Source organism: Pongo abelii, chromosome 4 (genome assembly GCF_028885655.2).
Source record: "Pongo abelii isolate AG06213 chromosome 4, NHGRI_mPonAbe1-v2.0_pri, whole genome shotgun sequence".
Classification (NCBI taxonomy): domain Eukaryota; kingdom Metazoa; phylum Chordata; class Mammalia; order Primates; family Hominidae; genus Pongo; species Pongo abelii.
Genome location: NC_071989.2, coordinates 88,317,441 through 88,343,401, shown reverse-complemented (window position 1 = coordinate 88,343,401; position 25,961 = coordinate 88,317,441). Strand labels below are relative to the sequence as shown.

Genomic DNA, 25,961 nt, shown 5'->3' with positions numbered 1-25,961 from the left:
CAATATAAAAAATTCATGTGTGTGTATTTTCTGTATAATTTTTTAAAAATTAAATATTGCAAATACATGTAAAACACCAGCCTACCTGTATCTCTATCCCTTTTCTCATTTCCCAGAAGTTATTATTGTCGTGACTGCCTATGTGACAAGAAAACACCACTTCTGTTTGAACCTCTAAACAGGATATTGTGTGTGACAAAATTTAAATAAGTGATATCATTTATGTGTTCTTTTATAACATTGCTTTTTTGAGATTTATCCATGTTGATACACGCAGACTTAAATCATTCATTTTAACTGCTGTATAATATTCCAATATATAACCAGACAATTTATTTTCCCTTTTCCCTACTAATAATTACACTGCTTCCAATTTTTTGGTATTCTAAAGACCATGGCTATCTTCTTGACCAAAAAATTGCTATGAGGAACCACACTAATCCTTTTACATATACTGTCTCATTCGGTCCTCACACCACCACAATGAGGTAGGTAGTTAATTCCCATTTTACAGGTGAAGAAACTGAGTTATATACAAATTCATAACTTCTCCAAAGTGACAAAAGGGAATCAGAACTCAAGCTGGAAGTATCATTAACTCCAAAACTATGCTTTCAAAAGGTCCCCTATGTGCTTGGCTGGATGACCTTGGAAAAACTGAGACTTAGTTTTTCTTATCTCTAAAATAGAATAACTATCTCTGAAGATAGCTGAAAAAAATACAGATAAAAAATAAAGCACAGTTAGAGATTAGTTCACTAGCCTGACATTTTCTTTCTACTCCCTTGATCCCTCAGAGCTTTAAGTCCTCTGCTTGTCCTATACAAAGACATGTTCCCAGAGTAACACACCTTACCTCTTAGACCTCAGCTCTTCTCCCATTCCACCTTGGCTACTTTTCTTTCTTTGAATCTCAGATTCAGACCTCTGCTCCTTTCTTCCTAGGCATTTCCTTTATTTTAAAATATATATATAAATGTTTCTTTTTCATCTCTAAAATTAATGTAACACTTTGCATACATACCTTCACCTGGACAGATACTGTCCAGGGTATTTGTCAAAGATAAGAGAATAACTTTTCAGAGAACTGTACTACAAACACAAAATTGCACAAGATTGGCAATTTTACAAAATTCAATGGTTATTTACAACCTCACATCAGACGTTGAATAAATGCGCAAAACATTTAAATAATAATCAAAACACTTGTTTCTAGTAAAGAGATGGGTATAATCAGTCTACGTGTGCCAAAAGGAAAAAAATCTGGAAATAATGGGCCTATTTGTTTTGGGTTGAATTGTGTACCCCCAAAAAGATATGCTGAGGTCCTTATCCCTCTACCTCAAAATGTTATCTTATTTGGAAATAAGGTTATTGTAGATGGAATTATTAAGATGAGGTCATTCTGCAGTAAAGGCAGACCCCTAATCCAATATGACCATGTCCTTATTAAAAAACACTGTGTGAAGGGACATACATACAGCAAGCACACCATGTAACCATGAAGGCAGAGATCAAGGAGCTACATCTACAAGCCAAGGAACGCCAAAGGGTGCCAGCAGGTAGGAGAGAGGACCAGAACAGATTCTCCCTGATAGGCCTCAGAGGGATTCCTTGATCTTGGACTTTGAGTCTCCAGCTAGCTAGTTTTCCCAGCAAAATTTATCACATAGAGAATCCTTTCCCCATTGCTTGTTTGTATCGGGTTTGTCGAAAATCAGATGGTTGTAGATGTGTGGTGTTTATTCTGAGGTCTCATGAAACTTTTCATAAAGCATTAATGATGTCACCACTCTTCCACCCAAGCTTCACCATAAATATGATGTTTGTTCTTGCTTTAATTTTTAGCAGAATTCATGTTGTTCTGATAGAAGCTCTTTTCAAACTGATAGCTTATCCCTGTTAATGCCTCAAACTGCATGCTATTGAGACATGCTCTAAGAAGTTAGTATGAGTTTATTTTGGTGCCAAAATTTTTTGAAATCTATGCAAAGTTTTTTCATAATTTGCATTTTCCATGAACTTTCTGAAGACCCCTTGTACAGATAATGTAGGACCCCTCATACATATTAAGTAAACACAGGTAACAATCATGATAAACCCTATATGCTATCAATGAGTGATACAAGGAACATAATTTAGATTAGGAGGTCAAATAAAAACTCTCCGAAGATATTAATACAACGTCTTAAGCTGAGACCTCAAGTGCAAGCAGTTAACCCTGTAAAGATTAAAGAGAAACAGAAGAATATTCTACGTAGAGAGACCACAAAGTACAAAGACTAACAAGTGCAAAGACTTGAGAAAACGCTTTGGGATGCTCAGGAACCAAACTATAGACAACAAAAGCAAAAACAGACGAATGGGATTGCATCAAACTAAAAATCTCCTGCACAGCAAAGGAAACAATGAACAGAGTAAACAGACAACCCAGAGACTAGGAGAAAATATCTGCAAATCAAACACTGGATAAGAGGCTAATATACCAAATATACACGGAACTCAAACTACTCAATAACAAGAAAACAAATAACCCTATTTAAAAATGGACAAAAGATCTGAATAGACAATTTCCAGAAGATATACAAATGGCCAATAGATAAATGAAACAATGCTCAACATCTCTAATCAGAGAAATGCAAATTAAAACCACAATAGGTCACCTCACTCCTTTCAGATTAGTTATTATTAAAAAAGATGAAAGATAACAAGTATAAGTAAAGATGTGGAGAAAAAGGAACCCTTGTCCACTGTTGGTGGTATTATAAATCAGTACAGTCACTTTGTAAAACAGTATGGAAGTTCCTCAAAAAACTAAAAATAGAATTACCATATGATCCAGCAATTCCATTTCTGGGTATATATCCAAAGGAATTGAAATCAGTATGTTGAAGAAATATCTGTACTCCCTATGTTCACTGCCACCTTATTCACAATTGTCAAGATATGGAAACAACCAAAGTGTCCACCAATACATGAATATTTTAAATGTGATACATACACATACACACACACACACACACACACATACACACACTCTGGAATACTATTCAGCCTTAAAAACAAAAGCAGGAAATTCTGTCATTTGACAATATGGATGAACCTAGAGGACATGATGCAAAGTGAAATAAGCCAGACACAGAGAAATATCATATGATCTCACTTATATGTAAAATCAAATAAAGTCAAACTCATAGAAGTAGAGATCAGATTGGTAGTTATCAGAGGCTAGGGGAGAGGGTAGATGGGGAAAATAGAGATGCTGGTCAACTGGTGCAAAGTTTTGGTTAGACAAGAATAAGTTCTGGTGATCTATTGCATAGTATGGTGACTATAGTTAATGCATTGTATATGTGTCACAATAGCTAAAAGAGGATTTTAAATGTTCTCAACAAAAGAAATGATAAATGTTTGAGGTGACAGATATATTAATTAGCTTAATTTGATCATTCTATAATGTATATATGTAATGAAATATCACATTGTACCCCATAAATATTGTGATGGTTAATACTGAATGTCAACTTGATTGGGTGGAAGGATGCAAAGTATTGTTCCTGGGTGTATCTGTGAGGGTATTGCCAAAGGAGATTAACATTTAGTCAGTGGACTAGGAGAGGCAGACTCACACTCAACCTGGGTGGGCACCATCTAATCAGCTGCCAGTGTGGCTAGGATAAAAGCAGGCAGAGAAACGTGGAAGGACTAGACTGGCTGAGTCTTGCGGCCTCCATCTTTCTCCTGTGCTGGATGCTTCCTGCCCTTGAACATCAGACTCTCAGTTCTTCAACTTTTGGACTCTTGGACCTTCACCAGTGGTTTGCCAGGGGCTCTCTGCCCTTTGGCGACAAACTGAAGGCTGCACTATTGGCTTCCCTACTTTTGAGGTTTTGGGATTCGGACTGGCTTCCTTGCCCCTCAGCTTGCAAACAGCCTATGGTGGGACTTCACCTTGTGATCATGTAAGTCAATACTCCTTATATACATCTATCCTATTAGTCCTCTCCCTCTACAGAACCCTGACTAATACAAATATATACAATTATTTGTCAATTAAAGATAAAACTTTACAAATTTTTTTAATTAAAAAATGTAAAGTACAGGTAGAAGAAAGAGGTACTCATGAAAGAAACTGAATTTCTTTTTATTTTTAAAATATATAGTATGCTACTGAAAGTGGAATACCTCTAAGATAAACAAATCTGCCTTGGAAACTAATTATTTTGCTTAACTCACCATTTTAGAGACTCATCCCATATATCCTACCGATGAGTCTGGAACACAGACTCATCTCACGGTTTTCTTTTTTTCTCCTCTACCAATATTTATAAGCAGAATTTGCATTTTCAGGCTTTTTGACAAAACCAATGACATACATATGGGTGGGGGTGTGTGTATGTGTGTGTGTGTGTGTGTGTAAATAAAAAATTGACAAGACTATATCAACTGAAAGAAGTCCAAAGACAGAACCTCAAAAAAAATGAATTCAATATAATCTAATTTTAAAAGGCCTTAAGAATAATGGCATGCCGATGTGACATTCATTTATTTAAAAAAAAACTACACTGAAGAATCTTCTTGCCTAAAATTAGCACAACTGATAAAAACTATAGGTGAGAACACATAAGAAAAAATAACCTATTTATAAAAGCTAATGTGATATCAGTACAGTAAAATCCAGCCTCAATAATCTAAGTGAACTCTTTGAATCAGTCAATAAGTATAAAGTAAAAACCATTTTTACTTTCTAAAAGTCACTATTAAAATTTTGCACCAAAGAGACCATTTTATAGAATAAAAGGTGACGGGAGTGGAAAGTCTTCTGAAACTTGAATGCCTGGTCCTAGACTTATGAACTATGTGTTTGTCCTTAAGAGCTAGAACAAGATAAAAATACAAAGAGGCGCTTAAGGGATTTAGAAGAATTCATGGATGACTGACAAACAATGGGATCTTTGCAGAACCTGGGGAGATCTGCATTATTTTGCTAAATCCCCTCATCATCCATTATTTGTTCTACGATCTCACTGTAGAAGAAAACCAGACCCTAAACTAACCTTTGGCAGTCAACGTCAGAGACAGAATGTTTGTCTGGATGAACCACTGATGTGATCAGCAAGGCACTTATGTCAGTATAAACAACAACACCATCATGCCTCACTTAATGATGGGGATACATTCTGGAAAATGCATCGTTAGGCAATTTTGTCATTCCATGGACATTACAGAGCATATAGTTACATAAAACTAGTACAGCCCACTGCACACCTAGGCTATATGATACAGTATACTGCTCCTAGGCTAAAACCTGGATGGACAGCATGTTACTCTACTAAATACTGTAGGCTACTATAACACAATGGTAAGTATTTGTGTGTCTAAACATTTCTAAACATAGAAAACACCTCTGTATATGCAATCCCCCAAGGACCAAAATGTCATGTGGTACATGACTAATTATATAGCTGAGCCACTGACTAATCAGCAGATTCTTTCCAGGTATTTGTTTGGAATGCGTTGCAAGTGCCATTAAAATTAAACTGGAATTCTTTTGAAATACATTTTAATACATTAGGAGGATAAAAGTTTAAAAACCATGACCTAAAATAAAAGGGCAAAGAAAAGTTTCGTGTGTTTGTTGTTGGCTAACATCAGTGTTAGGTCAGTGAAAAGTTCATACTTGAAAACATCAGTGTTGAATGCCTGGCATATTTTCTCTCTGCCTTTCTGGGAAGGTAGGATCCCCAGAGATACATGATTCGGCGCCTAACAACAGACAACATGGTCTACTAGATTTATCTCAAATTAATCCTGGGTACACACAAAAAAGGAAATTTAACATTGGAAATAAAAAATTTTAATTTACATGGAAAAGTCTGCTAGTGAGTCTGTTTCTGCTGTAACAAGTAAGCAAAAACACAGTAAGAATTGTAGTAGATGTTTAGGCAGCCTTTCCAGCAGCCACACTGCTGCATCCCTTACACTGTTGTCCACAGAAAGCCATCTTGTCTGCGTCTGCTCTACAAGGTCTGCTTATTTCATTAGAATGCTGAACTAAAGGAGACATTTCCATTTTCAGGATTTCTTCTTTACCTCATCAGTTTCCCATGTCTTAAGGTCTTTATGGCTAAGAAAAGAAATCAGAGTGACCCACTAAATCTGAAAAGATTTGGTAATTATCATCATCCAAACCATGTCTTGAGTGTCCTTGTCCTCTGCCTTCCTCTTCTTTGCTGACGTCGCCCTGCTCTCATGAGCCTCTGGCCAGCGGTCTCCTTAAGCTCAAACACCATGCCATCAATTAAGGTGCTGAGTTCTGATGCGGAGATATTTGATGTGGAAATTGCCAATCTGTGACTATCAAGACCATGTTGGAAGATATGAGAATGGACGATGGAGATAATGACCCAGCTCCTCTACCAAAGTTAATGCAGCAATATTTTCAAAAGGTCATTTGGTGGTGTACCCACCACAAAAATGGCCGTCCTCCTCCCAAGGATGATGTGAACAAAGAAAACGAACAGAGGAGATCTCTCCTTAGGACCAACAATTCCTGAAAGTTGATCAAGGAATACTTTTTGTACTTCTTCTGCCTGCAAACTACTTAGACATCAAAGGTTTGCTTGATGTTACACGCAAGACTGTTGCCAATACGATCAAGGAGAAAAGTCCTGAGAAGATTCGCAAGACTTCCAATATCAAAAATGACTTTACTGAAGAAGAGGAAACCCAGGTACGCCAAGAGAACCAGCGGTGTGAACAGAAGTGAAACGTCCTTGATGCCGTCACACTGTAAGGATTGTTCCAAATATTAGCTGCCCTGCTCTGTTTATAATTGTTAATATCAGACAAAGAGCAGAGAAATGCAGCAGCAAATCAATCGTATGAGCAGAATATTGTCCTCAGTGAATGTGTGGTGTGAATACAGATTCCAAACCTATGGCTGAGTTTCTCATAGTATGATCAAGTTTCTTTTTTCTTTGCTCTGAATAAAACTGTACTGTGGGTTCTCTATAGAAGGTGGCATTTTGGGCTTTCCCTCTTTTTTGTAAAGTGATGTCTGCCTAGATTACTGTCCAGTTAACTTTAGTGACCTTTTAAAGTTGGCATTGTAAAAAAAACAACTTGCAAAAGAAAAAGAAGAAAACAACAGCAAAACCCATAACAGTGTCTTCAAGCCTATGACCAACATTAACATCTGCAATCCTTTATTGAAAACAGTGACTATTTATTAATCACAGAGTAACATGGGGCTAATAACAGCATCTGCTTAGTGAGGCTGCTGTGCAGTTTAAAAGAGACAATGCTCATAAAGCTCCTAGCATACCGTGTGGTGTGAGATAAAGAGCTCAAAATTTTATTCCTTACAGCAATGCTGTGAGGAGGTGTTCTACCATGTCAAAGGTGAGAACACTGAGGATTAGTGGGAGTGACTCACTCAGTTGACAGAGCCAACACATAGCGGTTCTTTTCACCATCACACCGTATTCACTGTGGTCTAGCCACAAGTATAACTATTCAGGATAATGGCTTGTTCCTGCTAAGGTCTCTGGAGTCAATGCTGGTTTTAAATCTTATATTTATCTCTACCAGCTATGAAACACTGAGCAAGTTAGTGAAGCTCTCTGAATCTGTTTCCTCATTTCAAGAACCTATCTCAGAAGGTGATTTTGAGTATTAAACACCAGTAAATAGACAGTGTGCAATAAATAACAGTTTTCATTTAATAAACATTAACTGGGCTTCTACTAAGTGCCAGGCACTGTTCTAGGTCAGAATCTCCAAATTTATCTGCATATCAGAATCATCTGGGTAAAATTTAAATCTCAACTCCCTGGTCATGCTGGAGACCAGTTAAATCACAATCTATGGGGGCTGGACACAGGCATGAGTATTTTGTGAAGCATCCCAGGTGATTCCGATGTGCAGACAACCTTGGAAATCACTGTATGTTAGGCACTGGATTCAAGTACCTTCCCTTAGGGACCTCCAACTTTACTCACTCTACTCTTCTAAGCATTTCACACCTAACCCCTCTTTTGGACTCCTTGCTATTACTGCTGTAGCTCAGGTCCTCAGCACCTCTCCATGAACTTGCTAACTTGACCCCACCACTACTAACACTTAGTCCCCTCCTGCACACAAGCCCAGCTCTGATGATATCAGCCCCATGCTCAGAATCACTGAATGAACTCCCTCCTCAGTCTAGCCTTCAAAGCCCTCCACAAAAGGCATCTCTCCTCACTATCCTGGGACAACGGCCTATGTCTGCCAATCTGCAGGCAGGCTCATTCACGAGAATGAGGAAAAAAATTCTTGTAATACTAGAGAGCCAGTCTATTGCTCAGTTCTAAAATAAAATGTTCTCCAATTTAAAACTGTGTTCTTAAAAACAATGGTAGCCTTGGTTTTAAAATGCCTTTAACTTCACAATTTTATAATTTCAGATTAAACACCCCAAAAAGAATTCCTTTTACCTTAATTTAAGGAGTGGCTGGGTCACCCACTTCTTTAACTTCCGTCTCCCAAATGAAGTTTTAGTGTGGTCTAAAACCCACAGCAAACTTCCTTTGGTTTTCATATCAGTCTAAGAGAGACCAGAAAACAAGTTTTATTAACTAGACAATTATTTGTGCCAAACTGTTATTTCATATACCCCAATTCTAAATGTCATATATACCTAGCACAATGTGGCTCATAACAGGTGTTCATTTAATGTTTGACAGATGAATACATACATACAGAATGAAGTACTGACATTTTACACAGAAAAGGGATCATTTATAGTTTTTGGTTACCTAAGAATAAATTATTCAGAAATTCTTTTGAAATGTACGCTTATCTAAGCATCTTTAAAATATAATTGCATACTTTCCTGCCTTGGGAAATACAACATAGTGAAGATGACTTAAATTTTCCTTTAGTATTTCACAGTTACCATTTTATAAACCAATGCTCTCTTGACAACACTGAACAAGGTGCTGGAGACAGACATGAACCTGCACTGCACTCTAGGTATTTACCCAGGAAGGATTTTATTTTAGTTTGTTTTACTAAATCCCTAGAAAAGTTTGCTTTTGCCACTTAAAATTTGAGTCCTTAAAAAAAAAAATCACGATTAACTAGACATAATTAATTTTAACCAAGGTTTCACAGTAGTATTACAAAGCCCATTGAGACATTTAAATCCTGAGACCTAAAATGGCTGTTTCCACTTGAGTTGGGTTTTTTTATCCTTTCTTTTTTCCTTCCCCTCTGTAAGTAGCTACTTCCAGAGTACCTCTTATGTGCTGAACATAGCAAGGACATGGTCCCACCCTCAGGGTGCTTATAGCCAAGTTGGAAAAAGACTCATAATTAGGATACAATGCCACCTGCCAGAAATCAACTAGAAAAGGTGTGACATAAGCTCTCAGGCCTCAGGAGTTCAACGGAGAGAGCACAGAGAAGGTACAAGGTCACAAAGGTTCCTCTGAGGATGGCTGGACAGGCTAAGGAGGGAGTTCAGATCAGCAGCAGCACTGCTCCTGAGACCAGAGCTTGGCTGGCCTGACTGGGGTAAAGGGTCCCGTGAGGAGGCCAATTCCCTGACACCCCTGGAGAAGCAGGCTCAGACAAGAGAGGAGGGACAGATACGTGTCCTATTATATCCTTGTTCTTGCTGACACCCAACTCCTACCCTGCACCTCTTTCCATTGCTCCTTGGAAAGGTGGGCGGGGGGAGGTGGGAGTGAAGTTAAGGTACAAAGACAAGCAGAAGATGTTAATTCTCAGCTTCAGCTTCTAAAATGGTGCAAGGCCCAATAAAGGAAGGAATTTTGAAGGGTATTTTGATTCTAGATGATTTCTGCCTTAGGAATTTGATTTCAGAACTGACTCTGTTGTGGAATTTGAACAGGGAAGATGAGGCAGAAGCAAGGAACGCTTACAATGCCAGGGCTGGCTGCAGGCTGACTATCAGCACTCCTTCAGCCAAGAAATGTCTCTTTATTCCTACTACTTATTTCCTATCATGGAGATGGCTACCGAGTTGATGAGAGAGACCGGCAGGACAGACTCTCAGCTTTTGGATGATGACAAGATAAAAATGTTACTGAACAAAAATACATCTGAATTCAGCATACTAGAACAGACTGGAACAGGAAGAAATTGAAACTAGTTAATAATATGCAGATTCAGGAGTCAGGAGAATAAATTCAGTGTTTACTTTAATTTGCAATAGTAATAAATATTTCTGAAGAGTTTCAACTTCTTTGACTCAGATGGTTCAGACGATTCTCCACTACTTAATCAAATGATGTGGGGTTGCTTTTTATCTCTATTACTTTGTTAGGATAACATTAATTTTATAATATAATGTCTCATCTTCCCAAGTGATAATTTAATAAATGAAAGCAATAAGTTTAATCTCCCCGTTATCTTCCTAATTCATCAACAAAGGACAAATAAACAATGAAAGTTTGTGAACTGAGGCCGGGTGCGTTGGCTCACGCCTGTAATCCTAGGATTTTGGGAGGCCGAGGCAGGTGGATCACCTGAGGTCAACAGTTTGAGACCAGCCTGGCCAACATGGCGAAACCCTGTCTCTATTAAAAATACAAAAATTAGCCAGGCGTGGTGGTGGGTGCCTGTAATCCCAGCTACTCGGGAGGCTGAGGCAGGAGAATCACTTGAACCTGGGAGGCAGAGGTTGCAGTGAGCCAATATCACGTCACTTCATTCAACCCAGCCTGGGTGACAGAGCGAGACTCTGTCTCAAAGAAGAAAAAAAAAAGAAAGTTTGCAAACTGAAATGTTATGCATCTTACAGTCAAACTGAATATCCCAGAAACCTGTTTTATAACCTGAATAATTAAATAAGACTGCAAACATTTCAACAAAAAGTTAAAGGTATATAGAAAAATATAACCAAGTAGACAAAAAAAATCCACTTCATATTTTCAGTGACGATGCCTTTCCAAAAAACTACCTGACATAGAAATGATGTTACAGAAATTGTCAGGATAAGCATGCCCCTCAGTCATTAAAAAGGGCAGCTCCATCATTCCCCCCAAAAAACCCAGAGAAGTATTATGTACAGTTCATTCTCCAAAAAGTGCTACAGTTATCAATTAACAGTGCAGTCAGCTAAAGACACTATATTTTCACCTGTACCTCTAAAAACAGACTGCTGCCTTACTCAGAAGTTTTTTCCAAAACCATTTATAATCAACTAGCCCTTATATATTTGCCTGACCTGATTCTGTAGGATTTCCAGATTCCTTAATGTTGTTCCATTAATTGTCATAAATTCCATTTTACTTGATAGCTGTTTAAAATTCCTGTAAAAGAATAAAATATAATTAGCCTAGACGTAAGTGCATAAAGAAATAAAAAACTAATTCAGGAACTAGAAACATTCTGGCTACATTATGGCAAAAATTAGCATTCTGATAGAAAATCAAACAAAAGGAGCAAAATGAAAATTCATCAGGCTGCTGTATTCCATTAATGCTGGTGCTGTTAAGTAGATTGATGCAAGACAAGGATAGTTACTCTAACAAAAAAAACAAGAACAGGAAAGGGAAGTAATGGCAACAACATTTTGTTTTGGTTTTGCTCTAGGAATAGAACCAAACATGGTCTTTTATCATTAGCCAAGCACAGTGGCCACATCTTCATGAAAAGCTGTGCAATCAACTAGAAAAATATGTCAAGATACTTAAAACTGTCCTCCTTATTCTTTAGCATGAGATCATCTTGATAAATACTTTTAATCAAGATTCTAGGCCAGGCGCAGTGGCTCACACCTGTAATCCCAGCACTTTGGGAGGCTGAGGCAGGCGGATCACCTGAGGTGAGGAGTTCGAAACCAGCCTGACCAACACGGCAAAACCTCGTCTCTACTAAAAAACATAAAAATTAGCCGGGCATGGTGGCAAGGACCTGTAGTCCCAGCTACTCGGGAGGCTGAGGCACAAGAATCGCTTGAACTGGGGAGGCGGAGATTGCAGTGAGCTGAGATCACGCCACTGCACTCCAACCTGGGCAACAGAGTGAGACTACAACTCGGCCAAAAAAAAAAAAAAGATTCTAACATATGCAACAAGTGTTATTTACTCTGTAATTAACAACACACATGCAGCCAGGCACAGTGGCTCACGCCTGTAATCCCAGCACTTTGGGAGGCCGAGGCGGGTGGATCACGAGGTCAAGAGACGGAGACCATCCTGGCCAACCAACATGATGAAACCCCGTCTCTACTAAAAATACAAAAATTAGCTGGGCGTAGTGGCGCACGCCTGTAGTCCCAGCAACTCGGGAGGCTGAGGCAGGAGAACTGCTTGAACCCGGGAGGCGGAGGTTGCAGTGAGCCGAGATTGTGCCACTGTACTCCAGCCCGGGTGACAGAGTGTGACTCCATCTCCAAAAAAAAAAAAAAGAAAAAAGAAAAAAAACACACATTACCATGGCCACATTTAGTGGGTATAAAACACTGTTATTTCCTTAAACTCAGTTAAAGCATTCACACTCTCCTTATTGTCCCAGTATCTATCCAAAACAAAATTAGAAGTTCAATAAATTTCAAAAAGATTTGAGAATGAGCTACAGCATAACTAATAAATGTATGTACAATTCCAATTCGTGTTAAGAAGTACTAATCAATGCAGTACTAATGCAGTAATTCAATTTCCTTTATCAGCCAGTCCTTAGATGTTTCTGTCAACAGCCCTTACAGGCTTGAGAGCTTATTTTTAAAGTCAAGGAAAATAACAGCAGGTCACTAAATTATTTAACAAAAGAAAGGCATAAGTGTTTGTGCTATAAACCTAACCGCCCTTCTCATAGCTGTAATGAAATTTAGGTAGCATCCAGTTTCCCGAGTTAAGAAAACAAGCCCTCACCCAGAACTAGAGAACCTAATATCAGAGCCCGAAAAACCAGTACCCAAAAAGATATTCCTTCACTTCTAGATGACTCCTTTGACTAAGGCCCCAAAGCCCTGGAAAAGAGAAATACTTTACCTCAAATTAGGAACGTTGCCTAGTAACTCAATGCTGTCCTTTGGTAGTGTAATGTATCTGTGACAGGTTTGATCTAGCTTCCAAAGAATGATAATCTGTTAATGATTTTCAGAGGGAAACAACTCCAAAACTGAAGGATAGCAAGTGTTCAGCCCTTTCTCTCCCTCTGGTAGCAGTTAACTTAATTTGTCTTGAATTACAGCAATTTATGTTGTGCCTCTACCCTCCTTAATAGATCTAAGCTTCCTGAAGGCAATCATTTTGTACCACCTGTAGAGCTTAGCGGACAGTAGAGGCTCTACAAATATCTGCCATCTTCCTATGGGAAAACCAGGTTGGGTTTATATTTTTCCCTTTGAATCACAAAGCTCCAGAAATGTCTGTGAAATAGCCAGACAGTTATAAAATGTAAAACATTATTTACAGGAAGAAACAATTAGGCAGTGATTGGCTATGTAGCTGACAAGAGCTCACATGAATTCATGGTCAAAGATCTAAGTTGGAAGTTTGGCTGATAGCCTGGGCTCTGAGTTGGTATCTAACCAGTTACCCATGTGTTTAGATATGGGTCCTTACTTCTGCTGTTCTGACAACTAGGTTTAACTAAGTCCATCCTAGGGGTGACTAGTTAACATGTTAGTGCCCTAATCAGACATCGACTCTAGAACGGTGCTTAACTGGCATCTTTGTTTATTTGGGTTATAACAGAATACCTCAGAATGGGCAGTTTGTAAACAGAAGTTTATTGCTCAGAGTTCTGGAGGCTGTCAAGTCCAAGATCAAGGTGCCAGCAGATTTGGTGTCTGGTGAGGGCTCAGTCCCCATAGATGGCACCTTCTGTGTGTCTTCACATGGAGGAGGGACAAACAGTTCCTTTAAGTCTTTTCTATTAACATAAGGGCATTAATCCCATTTACAAACGATCTGCCCTCATAACCTAATCACTTAGTAAAAGGCCCCTTCTTAATATCTCCACAGTAGTGATTAGGTTTCAACATGTGAATTTTGAAGGACACAAACATCCAGGCCATAACAGTTGGCATGAGACTAATCAAGAAACCACAATCTAGCAGCCTTTCCTAAAAGCATCTCAGCTCACTGCCTTTATCTTCTGTCAACAACAGACGTGTAAGACATAATTTTTCACGGTGGTATGGAAGTTTGTGGGCTGTCCAGAAATACTGCCCAGTTGCCTCCTCCCTCATATGAACAGGGTATAATTCTATAAATCCAACAGTCCATACCCTAAGGGATGGTGTTTTAGGCTTAGGATTCTGAAAGCATCCCCTGTTCTACCAATTATCTCAGGGTTTGTTCCCTGACTCCAACTAAAGGTGAAATGTCCCTATTATAATGTTGCATATGCCTCAGGTGAACCACCGAAACAACATACTGTCCGAATACCAAAAAGACAGAATTGGAATTTCATAAAGCTAGAGAAGAGTTTACATGACTGTTTTTGTGCCTGCTTGCTAAAAAGTATCTAAATGAGTGGCAGAATTCAGTTTGAATTAACCCACTACCTGGTATACAGGGGGTGGGGTAGAGGGCTTACAGCCTTCATCTACATATAATTACCAAACATCTGCAATATCAAAAAGAAACCAGTAACTGTGAACAACCAAGTTGGTTTTTAAGTTAGCTCACAACCCCAGACCTTTAGAGAGCAAAGGTATAGGTTATTTTAATTAACGGTATTAACGTAAGTATTAATGTGTTATGTGTGTAGTTTTTTATTTGGTTGGTTATGGGTGTTTTTGTCTTTTCTTTTTGCTGTGTGTGTTTTTGTTTTTTTCTTTTTGTCCTTACTAAACAAGCAATCTAAAGTTCAAATCAGATGCAGTAAGAGTTTTTTTAAACTGATATCTACATTGATTTTAATAAAAGATCAACCACTGGGCAATCTTAAATCAGATTGATTCCCATCTAGAATAATTATCAAGCAACTACAAGAAGGACTAACCATGCTTCTGGAGTTCCCATATATTTCGTAAGTATTTATAAGTATAAATTTATACGTATTCTGGAGTTGGAGTCTTCCTTCCCAATAGAAATGAAATTTCCTTCTGTTAGCACCTATTTCCATTAGAATTATATATATTTTTGAACTAAGGGTTATATCTACCAGCATGCTAAGGTATCCAATAGTATCTGATCACTGACCTGAAACACTCAAGCAATTCTAAATTATTTATCCTTGTGGAAGAAGACAAATTCTATGTGCTTTGAAATGAAACTCACCAACAACATCTGGCTAGAATTCATGCTTTGTGAACCTGCATAGAAATCTTATATATAACATGGGAAAATAGTTTTATCAATATTTCAGACACCAAAAATACAATAGATGCTTTTTTTCCCTCAATAGTGGGACGGAAACATCTTTGCCAAAAGCTAGACAGAGAAATCAACTCCATATTACTCTAACCCTGCTTAAAAAAAAGGACTTAGACAAAGGCAATAAGGGTACAGAACTTATTTAAATATCATTTTAAAATGGAAACAATGACAAAAACTGCCATATAACACACGAAATCTAATGCTGAAAATATTTCTGTGTGTATAGCTTTCAGAGTTCATAAATTCATCACTAGTCTAACTTTTTGGCAGTTAATTTGATTTATAAAATATAAATTGTACTATATTACAAAACTTCAGGGTTGTAGATTCACTTATAATTGATCTGTAATTAAACAACATGACTAACTTTGCATTCCTAAATCCTGCCAATAAGCCCATTAGAAAGGCAAATAATGAGAAAGGTGTATGTTGAGTCCACAGGACCACTGCCAGGTTCAATGACTCATGGTATATACACAGGACTCGACATAGAATAACACTAACAGCTATGATTTACTACAGTGAAAGAATGCAAAGCAAAATCAGGCAAAGGAAAAGGTGCCTGAGGCAAAGTCCAGGGGGAACAGGGCATCCAAGAATCCTCTCCAGGCGGAGTCACACAGGATGCACTTAAATTTCCCCAGCAATGAATTGTAACAACATGGGTGAAATGCTGTCCACCAGGGAACTCATTAGAGACTCAGCACCCATGGTTTCTATGCCGGACTGGTCCCATAGGCACCATCTTCCTACCATGTACCAAAATTCCAGCTCCGAGAAAGTAGGTGATCAGCAGAAACCACACTGTCTGCACAGTTAAGGCATAGTGAGCCACTCTCATCAGGAAATGGTGAAAACTCTCCCGAAATTCAAGGTCCCAGACTCCAGTCAAGGGCCAAGCTTGCAGGAAGGCCTTTCTAAGGAAAGCTTTGTGATCAGGCCTGCTATGTTAATTTTTTGCACATCCCTCTTTTAAAATTCTACTCTAAAACTATATGTATTACATTTATTCGCTATTATGTTCTTTCAAGTTTACGCTTCAGTCCTCAATTGATCTTTATACTTCTTTCTTAAATCCTATCACCTCATTTGCAATCTTTCATACTTCTTATTTATGTTCCTTCACATCTAGTATCATTTTCTTAGTGTCTTTTAGCTCATTTTAAAACAGTAGTTTTTCTTTTTGGTGGGGGAGTGGTAGGCGGGGGGACGGAGTCTCACTCAGTCACCCAGGCTGGAGTGCAATGGTGCGATCTCGCTTCACTGCAACCTCCGCCTCCCGGTTTCAAGCAATTCTCCCGCCTCAGCCTCCTGAGTAGCTGGGATTACAGGCACCCGCCATCATGCCCAGCTAATTTTTTGTATTTTTGGAGAGACGGAATTTCACCATGTTGGCCAGGCTGGTCTTGAACTCCTGACCTCAGGTGATCTGCCAGCCTCAGCCTCCCAAAGTGCTGGGATTGCAGGCGTGAGCCACTGTGCCCAGCCAGATCGTCATTTTTATTTAATCTGTGACCATGATTTTCTGGCATGTATACATTATCTGTAATGACATCCTACTCCTTATTCTCTTTTTTCTCATAAAAATTTTGTAAGAAATTTGAATTTGGTTCTTTTCCCATTGCTAATTTTTAAGTGAAGATTAATTTTCCTGAAGTTTTAGAACATGGGCAATGTTTAGGACAGTTTTTCTAACTTCATACATCTCGCTCTTCTGTTCTTTTTGGTTTTGTTTTTTGGAGATGGAGTCTCGCTCTGTCACCCAGGCTGGAGTGCAGTGGTACGATGTCAGCTCGCTGCAACCTCCACCTCCTGGGTTCAAGCAATTCTCCTGCCTCAGCCTCCAGAGTGAGTGGCTGGGACTATAGGCGCCCACCATCAACGTGGCTAATTTTTTTGTATTTTAGTAGAGATGGGGTTTCACCATGTTGCCCAGGCTGGTCTCGGACTCCTGATCTCAGGCAATCTGAAGGCCTTGACCTCCCAAAGCGCTGGGATTACAGGCGTTGAGCCACTGTGCTCAACTTTTTTTTTTTTTTTTTTTTGAGATGAAGTCTCACTCTGTCACCGAGGCTGGAGTGCAGTGGCATGATCTTGGCTCACTGGAACCTCCACCTCCTAGGCTTATGCCATTCTCCTGCCTCAGCCTCCCAAGTAGCTAGGATTACAGGCACCTGCCACCATGCCCAGCTAATTTTTATATTTTTAGCAGAGACGGGGTTTCGCCATGTTGGCAAGGCTGGTCTCGAATTCCTGACCTCAGGTGATCAGCCCACCTCACTCTCCCAAAGTGCTGAGATTACAGGCATGAGCCACCACACCTGGCCGGCAATCATGTTTTAAACTTCATAGAATGTTTTTCTCCAGCCTCCCTCTTCTGTTCTTTCTGTGCAGTGTTCTATTGTGCCACCTGACCTCTGCTTTCATTCATAAAAAAGTAACTGCTTGAGAAATGTCCTCCAACCATAAACAATAAGAAAACTTGACAAAACACATGAGGGGGAAAACTTCTCAGGTATTGGACAACACTTGGCGCAGAACTGTGACCCTGAGAGAGGAAAAACAAATGAGGTAAACAACATGACTGCCTCTTTGGTGGGCGCAGGGAAACTAGAATTTGTGAGACAGAATGCCAGATAACAGAGCTGCACATAGAGCTCCAGAGATCTGCTGAAGGGTCACCTCAACTCTTGGCCAAGTACCAGTCCTCAAAGGCATTTAGGGACCTCTGTGGGACCAGGGAAATAACTACCAGAAATTAGTAGTGAACAGTGACCAGAGTTCACAAAGGGCTTGGAACACTCTCCAACTAGAGTAGAAATACCTCAAAATACATGAGGCATTGGGTATAAGCCTCAGAAGGATATTGCCTTAAGAATAGAATTGAAATAGACAGAGACAAAGATTTTTCAATCTCAGCACTACTGACATTTAAAAGATAAGTGTGTATGTGTCTATCAACTTTATTGATATAATTCACACACTATGCAATTCACCCACTTGGAGTGTGCAATTAAGTGGTATTTAGTATATTAAAATTGGCCAACCATCACCACCATGTAATTCTAGATATTATCACTCCAAAAAGAAACTCTATACTCATTAGCAATCACTCTCCATTCCCCCCAACAACCCAAGAGCCCTAGGCAACCACTAATCTACTTTCTCTCTATGGATTTGCCTATTCTGGACATTTCATATAAATGGAATCAGACAAAACGAGACTTTTTCTGACTGATGTCTTTCAACTACCATAATATTTTCAAGGTTCATCATGTTGCAACATGTATCTGTACTTCATTCCTTTTTATGGTTGAAAAATCTTCTATTGTATGCATATAACACATTTTAGGTATCCATTCTTCAGTTGATGGACATTAGAGTTATTTCTACTTTTTGGCTATTATGACTAATGCTCTTATGAACATTTGTATAAGTTTTTATGTGGACATCATATTTTCCTTGTCTTAAGTAACATCTAGTGGAATTGCTGGATCACATAATGAATGTCATGAGGTACTACCAGACTGTTTTCCAAAATGGCTGTACCATTTTATAGTCCTACTGGCAATGTATGAGGATTTCAACTTGTCTGCATCCCAGCCAACACTTTTTTCTCCTAGTTATAGCCATCCTAGTGGGTATGAAGTGTTATCTAACTGTGGCATTGATTTGAACTTACCTGATGCTTAATGATGTTGAGCATATTTTCACATGCTTCTTGGTCGTTTGCATATATTCTTTGGAGAAAAACCTTGATGGATCATTTGTCCATTTTCTGAGTTATCTTTTTACCATTGACTTGTAAGAGTTTTTTTATATATATATTCTAGATACAAGTCCCTTACTGGATATATGATTTACAAAAATTCTTCTATTCAGTGGATTGTCTTTTCACTTTCTTGATGGTGTTCTTTGAAGAATAAAAGCTTTTATTTTGATGAAGTCCAATGTATCTATTTTTGCTTTTCTCACTTGTGCTTTTGATGTCATAGTTAAGAAATCATTGCCTCATTCAAGGTTACAAAGATTTACACCTATGTTTTCTTCTAAAAGTATAACAGTGTTAACTCATATCAGGTCTTTGGTCCATTTTATCTTCCAAACTCAAATATGACATGAAGTAAGGGTCCAACTTCATTCTCCTGCACAGACAGTTATCTTGGCACCATTTGTTTGAAAAAAATCTATTCCTTCTCCACTGAATTGTCTTAACAACCCCGTCAGTAATCAAATGACCATAAATTTCTTTCTAGACTCTCAATTCTATCACATTGATCATATATCTGTGCTTATGCCAATTCCACACTGTCTTTTTTTAATCCCACCCTCCACACTGTCTTGATTACTCACTTTGTAGTAAGTTTTGAAACAGAGATATGAATCCTATGAATTTTAGGATCAGCTTGTCAATTTCTCCAAGGAAGCCAGCTGGGATTTGATACAAATTGCACTGAACTTAGAGACTGATCTGAGGAATACTGCATCTTAACAACAACAGACAGGTTTAATGTCTGTGAGGTTTTCATAAATGTCCTTTGTCAGGTCAAGAAAGTTCCACGTTAGTTGTAGTTTTTTGAGCGTTTTTATCATGAAGGGGTGTTGAATCTTATGCAGAGTTTTTCCTGTCTATTGAGACTATCATGTAGTTTTTGATAAGGTAGATTACATTGATTGGTTTCCAGATTTTTAAACCAAGCCGGTATGCCTGAAATAAATACAATAGTCATGGAGTACAATCGTTTTTATATTCCTGATTCCATGTACTTACATTTCATTGAGGATTTTTGTGTCTATAATCAAAAGATACTGGTCTGTAGTTTCTTTTCCTGTAATATATTTGTTTGGTTTTGGAGTGTTGAAATTTGGGGCCAAATAACGTGTTTTTTAGGGAAATATCCTGTGCATTTTAGGATGTTTAGCAGCATCCCTGGCTGCTAGCCATTAGATGTCATCAGAGTAACTTATATATTAAGCTATTTCTTTCACTAGTAAGTAAAGGTAATCACCACATGTTATCATTCTGTTATCATAAGAAGTTTTCTTTTAAAAAAGAGGTTTTACAGTTTATCTTGGGTGGATTTTCTCACTCTTTCCTAAAATTTCCAATATCTTTTTGAAGTTGTGACCACTCCAATCTTAATAAAAACCATCCAAAATGACAAAAGCATTCATTTCTAACAACAAAAAGTTGATTCCCTTGAATTTCATAAATTTAGGCATCAGTTTAATTCTGTTATAATAAATAATATCCCTCACATTCTATTTATTTTGTTACACTATTTTTCTTTGAAACAAACTTAAACTCTCAAAATAACTTTAGAACCTCAAGTGTGTCTTAACAAAACTTCACTTCAATCATCCTTAAGAACAATTTCTGAAATGGTATATTTTCTCAAACTATCTAAAATTCTACTGTAATGGCACAAGGACCTTTAAATAAATGCATATCATGGTTTTTATGAAATATGCAGCAATGTTTGTGAAAGCATTTACTAAACAAGTCAACTCAAGTGAAATTTATTTTCCCCTTGATAACACAGCTTTGTAAATAAAAGTCCAAAACTTCAGCAGCATAAAGTATGTTTATGAAGTAATGCAACTGAATTTTTCATCTACAAGAAGAATATTCATTTTTCCAAAGTAATCACCTTAAGAAGCAACATTATTTTTGCAAAATATAAGCACTACAGAATTACTCTTTTAGAATGACCTTCAAATTACGTGCCACTCATGAACACCACATTTCGTTTTTAAGCAAAACTAGAGTACCAGTTTGATCACCATCTTTATTAATCTTGGTTTCCAATGACCTTTTGGCAATTTCCAATGAAATATACCCTCACAGAATGAAGAATTCCTTCCTTCTTTCATTAATCCTATATTAATACTATATATAATAATATATAATAAAAGCCTACTAGATGCTGGGCTTATGCTGGTTGCTGGGAATATATACAAAGCGGAGAACTTTATGTCTTTTGGCTTTGGCTCCATGGAAGTACCCAACAGGTAGATTAGACCATACACTAAGTCACTAGCAGAGCCAGTTTCCTGACCATCCTCCACCACCAATTATGAGATGCAAAAAGTTCAGCTTCGCTCAATTTATCAAGAGGTTAACCTTCAGGTAATTTGAAAAGAAGCTATTTTAATTTCAGTATATATAGACATCTTGTTTTATTGTTTGGTATTATTCTTATTTCCAATTAAATATGAGGAAGACAGGTGGGACGTGGTGGCTCACACCTGTAATCCCAGCACTTTGGGAGGCCGAGGCGGGCAGATCACTTGAGGCCAGGAGTTTAAGACCAGCCTGGCCAACATGGTGAAACCCTGTCTCTACTAAAAATACAAAAAATTAGCTGGGCGTGGTGGCATGCACCTGTAATCCCAGCTACTTGGGAGGTGGAGGCAGGAGAATTGCTTGAACCCGGGAGGTGGAAGTTGCAGTGAGCTCAGATCGCACCACTATACTCCAGCCTGGGCAACAGAGCAAGACTCCATCTAAAAAAAAAAAAAGAAAAAAAAATATATATATATGAGGAGGACACATCTTTCCAGGTCCAAATTCATTTGCTTCTAAACACATCAGGACCTGATTTCTAAGTTAGTTTCCTTATCCCAACATTAATATACAGGAACAGAAACACAAGTCTTAATGGGCAAGCTATTTATCACTAATTGTACCTCACTTACAGGGTCCCTATCACGACAAGTCAAACTGGTAGGTATCTTGTCACCCCTTTTTTTACAAAGCCCCAACACAACCAATCATATAGATTGATCTCTTTAATAAGTTTATTTTTGGAGCTTAAAGTAGAATCCAATGAGGGTATAATGCCGGGCTGACACTTTTTAAAATAAAACATTTTGGCCACACTAAAAAATGTATAGATTAATACAATACCCACGTTCATAAATGAAACATCAGTTAGAACTCCACTATGCCACGTCCATCCCCAACCTTTACTACTTTCCCTTCTTCCTCCTGGAAGAAACCCTGCTTCTGAATTTTCTATCACTCCCCTGCATGTCTTCACTTATTCTCTAACTACATATATATTCTTAAGCAGTACGGAGTACGATTTCACATGTTTCTAACTTCATATAATGGTATGTACTACGTGGCCTTCAGCAACTTTATTTTTGGCTTAATATACTTTTCATGAAATTTTAAGCATTGGTCATATATTAATAGCTCTAGTTCATTCATTTTCACTGCTGTATAACATTACATTGCATGAATATAGCACAAGGATCCCTGATGGGCATTTGGATTGCTTTTAAATTGGATAAAGTTGCTTCCAGAGAAATGATACTCTGTTCTAGTACCACACGGGAGAACGGACATCAAAGACATTACAAAAAGAACCCCAAGGAACCTGCCTTTCTTCGACTCTCTCCAGTAACCTTGAACCAGCACCATCTCCTTGTTTCCTAGTTAATTTCTATTCTGTCATTTTGCTGAGATAGCACCTATCTCCCCTCCCACTTGTGCAGAATGGGACAGAGCTGATGCATCCTGGATCAATATAATGGAGGGTGATTCTTGACAGACCCAAAGACAAGGGGCTGGTGAAGGCGGAATATAAAAAGACAAGGAAAGTATCCTACTACTTTTTTCTATTCCAATGGTTATTAAACTAGGAATGCTAATTGTGAGCTTTTAAATTTCCAAAATCCACAGTTAATCACTCTTGTAAAAAGCTGTGTTAGCAGCTGGCCCTTTTATCTCTAACTTCATGGTCTATGAAATAAGAACTGAAACCAAGAATAAGAAAGGTGGTAACATTTTATGAATGCTTTTTAATACTATTTCTGGGTCCAGTTAGTATAAAGCACAGTTTTGTAGTCAAAACTATAATATATCAAATAGCTATCATGAATACAATTTATGTGACAGAATTCTATATATCTATATATCTATATAGATACACACTTTTTTTTTGTTTGTTTTGAGACGGAGTCTCGCTGTCGCCCAGGCTGGAGTGCAGTGGTGCGATCTGGGCTGACTGCAGGCTCCACTCCCCAGGGTTCACGCCATTCTCCTGCCTCAGCCTCCCGAGTAGCTGGGACTACAGGCGCCCGCCACCAGGCCCGGCTAATTTTTTGTATTTTTAGTAGAGATGGGGTTTCACCATGTTAGCCAGGATGGTCTCGATCTCCTGACCTCGTGATCTGCCCGCCTCAGCCTCCCAAAGTGCTGGGATTACAGGCATGAGCCACCGTGCCCAGCCAATATATTTTTAATATTCTTCAGCAACAATACCAAACAGCTCATCCTTGCACCCTAGTATTCTATTAATAGCAGGCAAGCTTCTCTAAGTATAGTACTGCCAAATCCAATTTAAGAAATGTTCATAATATAAGCTCCCCCTTTTTTTAATTTTGGAGGAATCACTTACTCAGGTTTGGAGAGCATCTTTTCCAAGTTGAATTCTTTGAGGTATTTTATGATGGCAGCCAAAGAGCAAATCACAGGCTTCTCTAAGTTAACAATGCCAGAAATAATTTGAGAACCTAGAAAACAGAATATATTAACTTGTTATAAAAAATTTTTTAAATTAATCAAATTAAAAAGTGTAATAAACAGAATCATTAACTTGTCAGCATTATTAAACACAAATTTTAAGTAAAACTTAATGGTTACCAAAATAATAATTTGGACAATATCTCCTAAAACTGACCATTGGAAAAATGTAAATCATTACTAATACCCAGGGCATGGAAAAAAAAGGCATTTTTCTGATGGTGGAATGAACCTTTTTTGAAGAACGGGGTATTTTTTCAAAATGTAAAATGCCCATCCCCTTTGTCTAGAAATACTCCAAACTGCATGTCAAGGATGTGTGTACGAGGAGGTGACTTGAAAAATCTTTTGGAGTACTAAAAAAAACCTAGAGACCACCTAAATAAACATTAACAGCGTAGTACTTAAATAAAGTTTGGTAAATCTTGGTTATTACATACCAACTAAATGGAATGACTTCCAGTTATCTGCACTGATATGGAAGGCCATCTATAACATGTTGCTAAGTGAGGGAAAAAAGTTGTCTGATCAATTTCATGTCTCACCACAAACACTGCAACAGCTTTCCATCTGGTCTCACTGCTTCATCCTTGCACCCTACAGGGTATTCTTAACAGAGCAGCCAGAGGAATTCTTTTTAAAATGTATATCAGATCATTATACTATTTTGCTCAAAAGTCCTCCAACATTCCCCAACTGATTAAGAGTAGAGGCCAAAGACCTTACAGTGACCCTATACTGCCTGCCATCTCCTCTTTATTTCTGAGCTCACCTCCTAATGTTCTCCCCATCAGTTACTCTGTTCCAGCACACAGACTACTTGCTATTCCTTAAACATGCCAAGCACCCTCCCACCTTAAGAAATTTTGTACTTACTGTTGTCTCTGCTTGAAATACTGTTCCTTCATACGTCTATGTGGCTCTTTCCCTTAACTCCTTCAGTCTCTATTCAAATCCTCGTTCAAGTGCTGTTTCTCAGTGAGGCCTTCCTTTACCATCCTATTTAAAAGCTCAACCCACTCCCCTGTCTTATTTTTTTCATAGCACTTATCACCTTCTAACACACTAGTTTACTTTATTGTACATCTCTCACCATTAGAATGTAAACTCCAAAAGAGCAGGAATTTTTGTCTGTTTTATTCCTTATTGTATGCCCAATGCCTGGCATATAATAGGCATTCAAAAAATTAGCTGAACGAATAAATCCCAGTTATGTTAAACAAATACAGAGAACTATATGTGTATGTTTATGTGTGTATGTGTGGAGTTTTACACAAGGATATATGCCAAATTATTAATGATAACCCCTCCGACATATAAGCCGCAAGGGCAGAGGGCAAGTTTGAGGGCAGGCACTTTACTTTTTTCTTTATATACGACCACACTGTTTGACTTTCTTGCAATAAGCATTAATTACTCTTAGAAGTAAAAAAATATATATTACAAGATGTTCTCTACAAATCAGTAAAATATCTTATTAATTTTAACTATAGGTGTTTATAAAACCAGAGTGTAAATGAAATGCTAACAACACCTTTCCATTCCACTGAGAATTTGATTTTCTTTTAACTTTCTAGCTTTCTTCCCCAGAAAACATGATAAAGATGGTGTATCAATGTGTTAGAAGTAGCACTGCCTGTGGTAAAAATGACCAAATATCAATAAATTATATCTGGACTGAGAAGAATTATAAATACCTGACTACAGAGTTTTGGCCTTCCCTTAGTGCACTGACTTTTGTAAACTGGCACATCTTTTGTAGAGACTGCAGCAAGAAATACAGGCTCCTCAAGGGCATGGAGCTTCTAGGCCAGGGTGGCGCTTACGCTCACTTGATGTGAGTCTCCCTCCTTCATACACTCTCCCGGGCACTGCCACAAAGTCTGCTGTGAGGACTATCCCACTAAGAGCAACACATGCTCTGCTTGCAAGGTGTGTTTTCTGGCCCATATCTTTTAAGTAAATCTGGTACCACGGATGGGTCATGGTAGTCTTGGGATTTAGTTAGGTCTTCAGTTGAACATAAGATGACCTCTCGGTAATACTGAACACTGGTGTTAGAAGTGGGATACACTTGGCTGGGC

General features: G+C 38.2%; 1 protein-coding gene and 1 pseudogene across 11 annotated transcripts in view; one reads left to right on the top strand and one right to left on the bottom strand.

Annotated features, from left to right (window-relative positions):
• MSH3 (mutS homolog 3) overlaps window positions 1-25,961 on the bottom strand; it is a 228,349-nt gene that overhangs the window by 123,056 nt on the left and 79,332 nt on the right. For all 11 annotated transcript variants that reach the window (NM_001131571.1, XM_063723860.1, XM_054555021.2 and 8 more), the window contains 3 exon segments: window positions 8,478-8,587; window positions 11,237-11,321; window positions 23,753-23,867. In NM_001131571.1, coding sequence (NP_001125043.1) covers window positions 8,478-8,587; window positions 11,237-11,321; window positions 23,753-23,867 — 310 coding nt within the window.
• LOC112133384 (S-phase kinase-associated protein 1-like) lies at window positions 6,292-6,769 on the top strand (annotated as a pseudogene).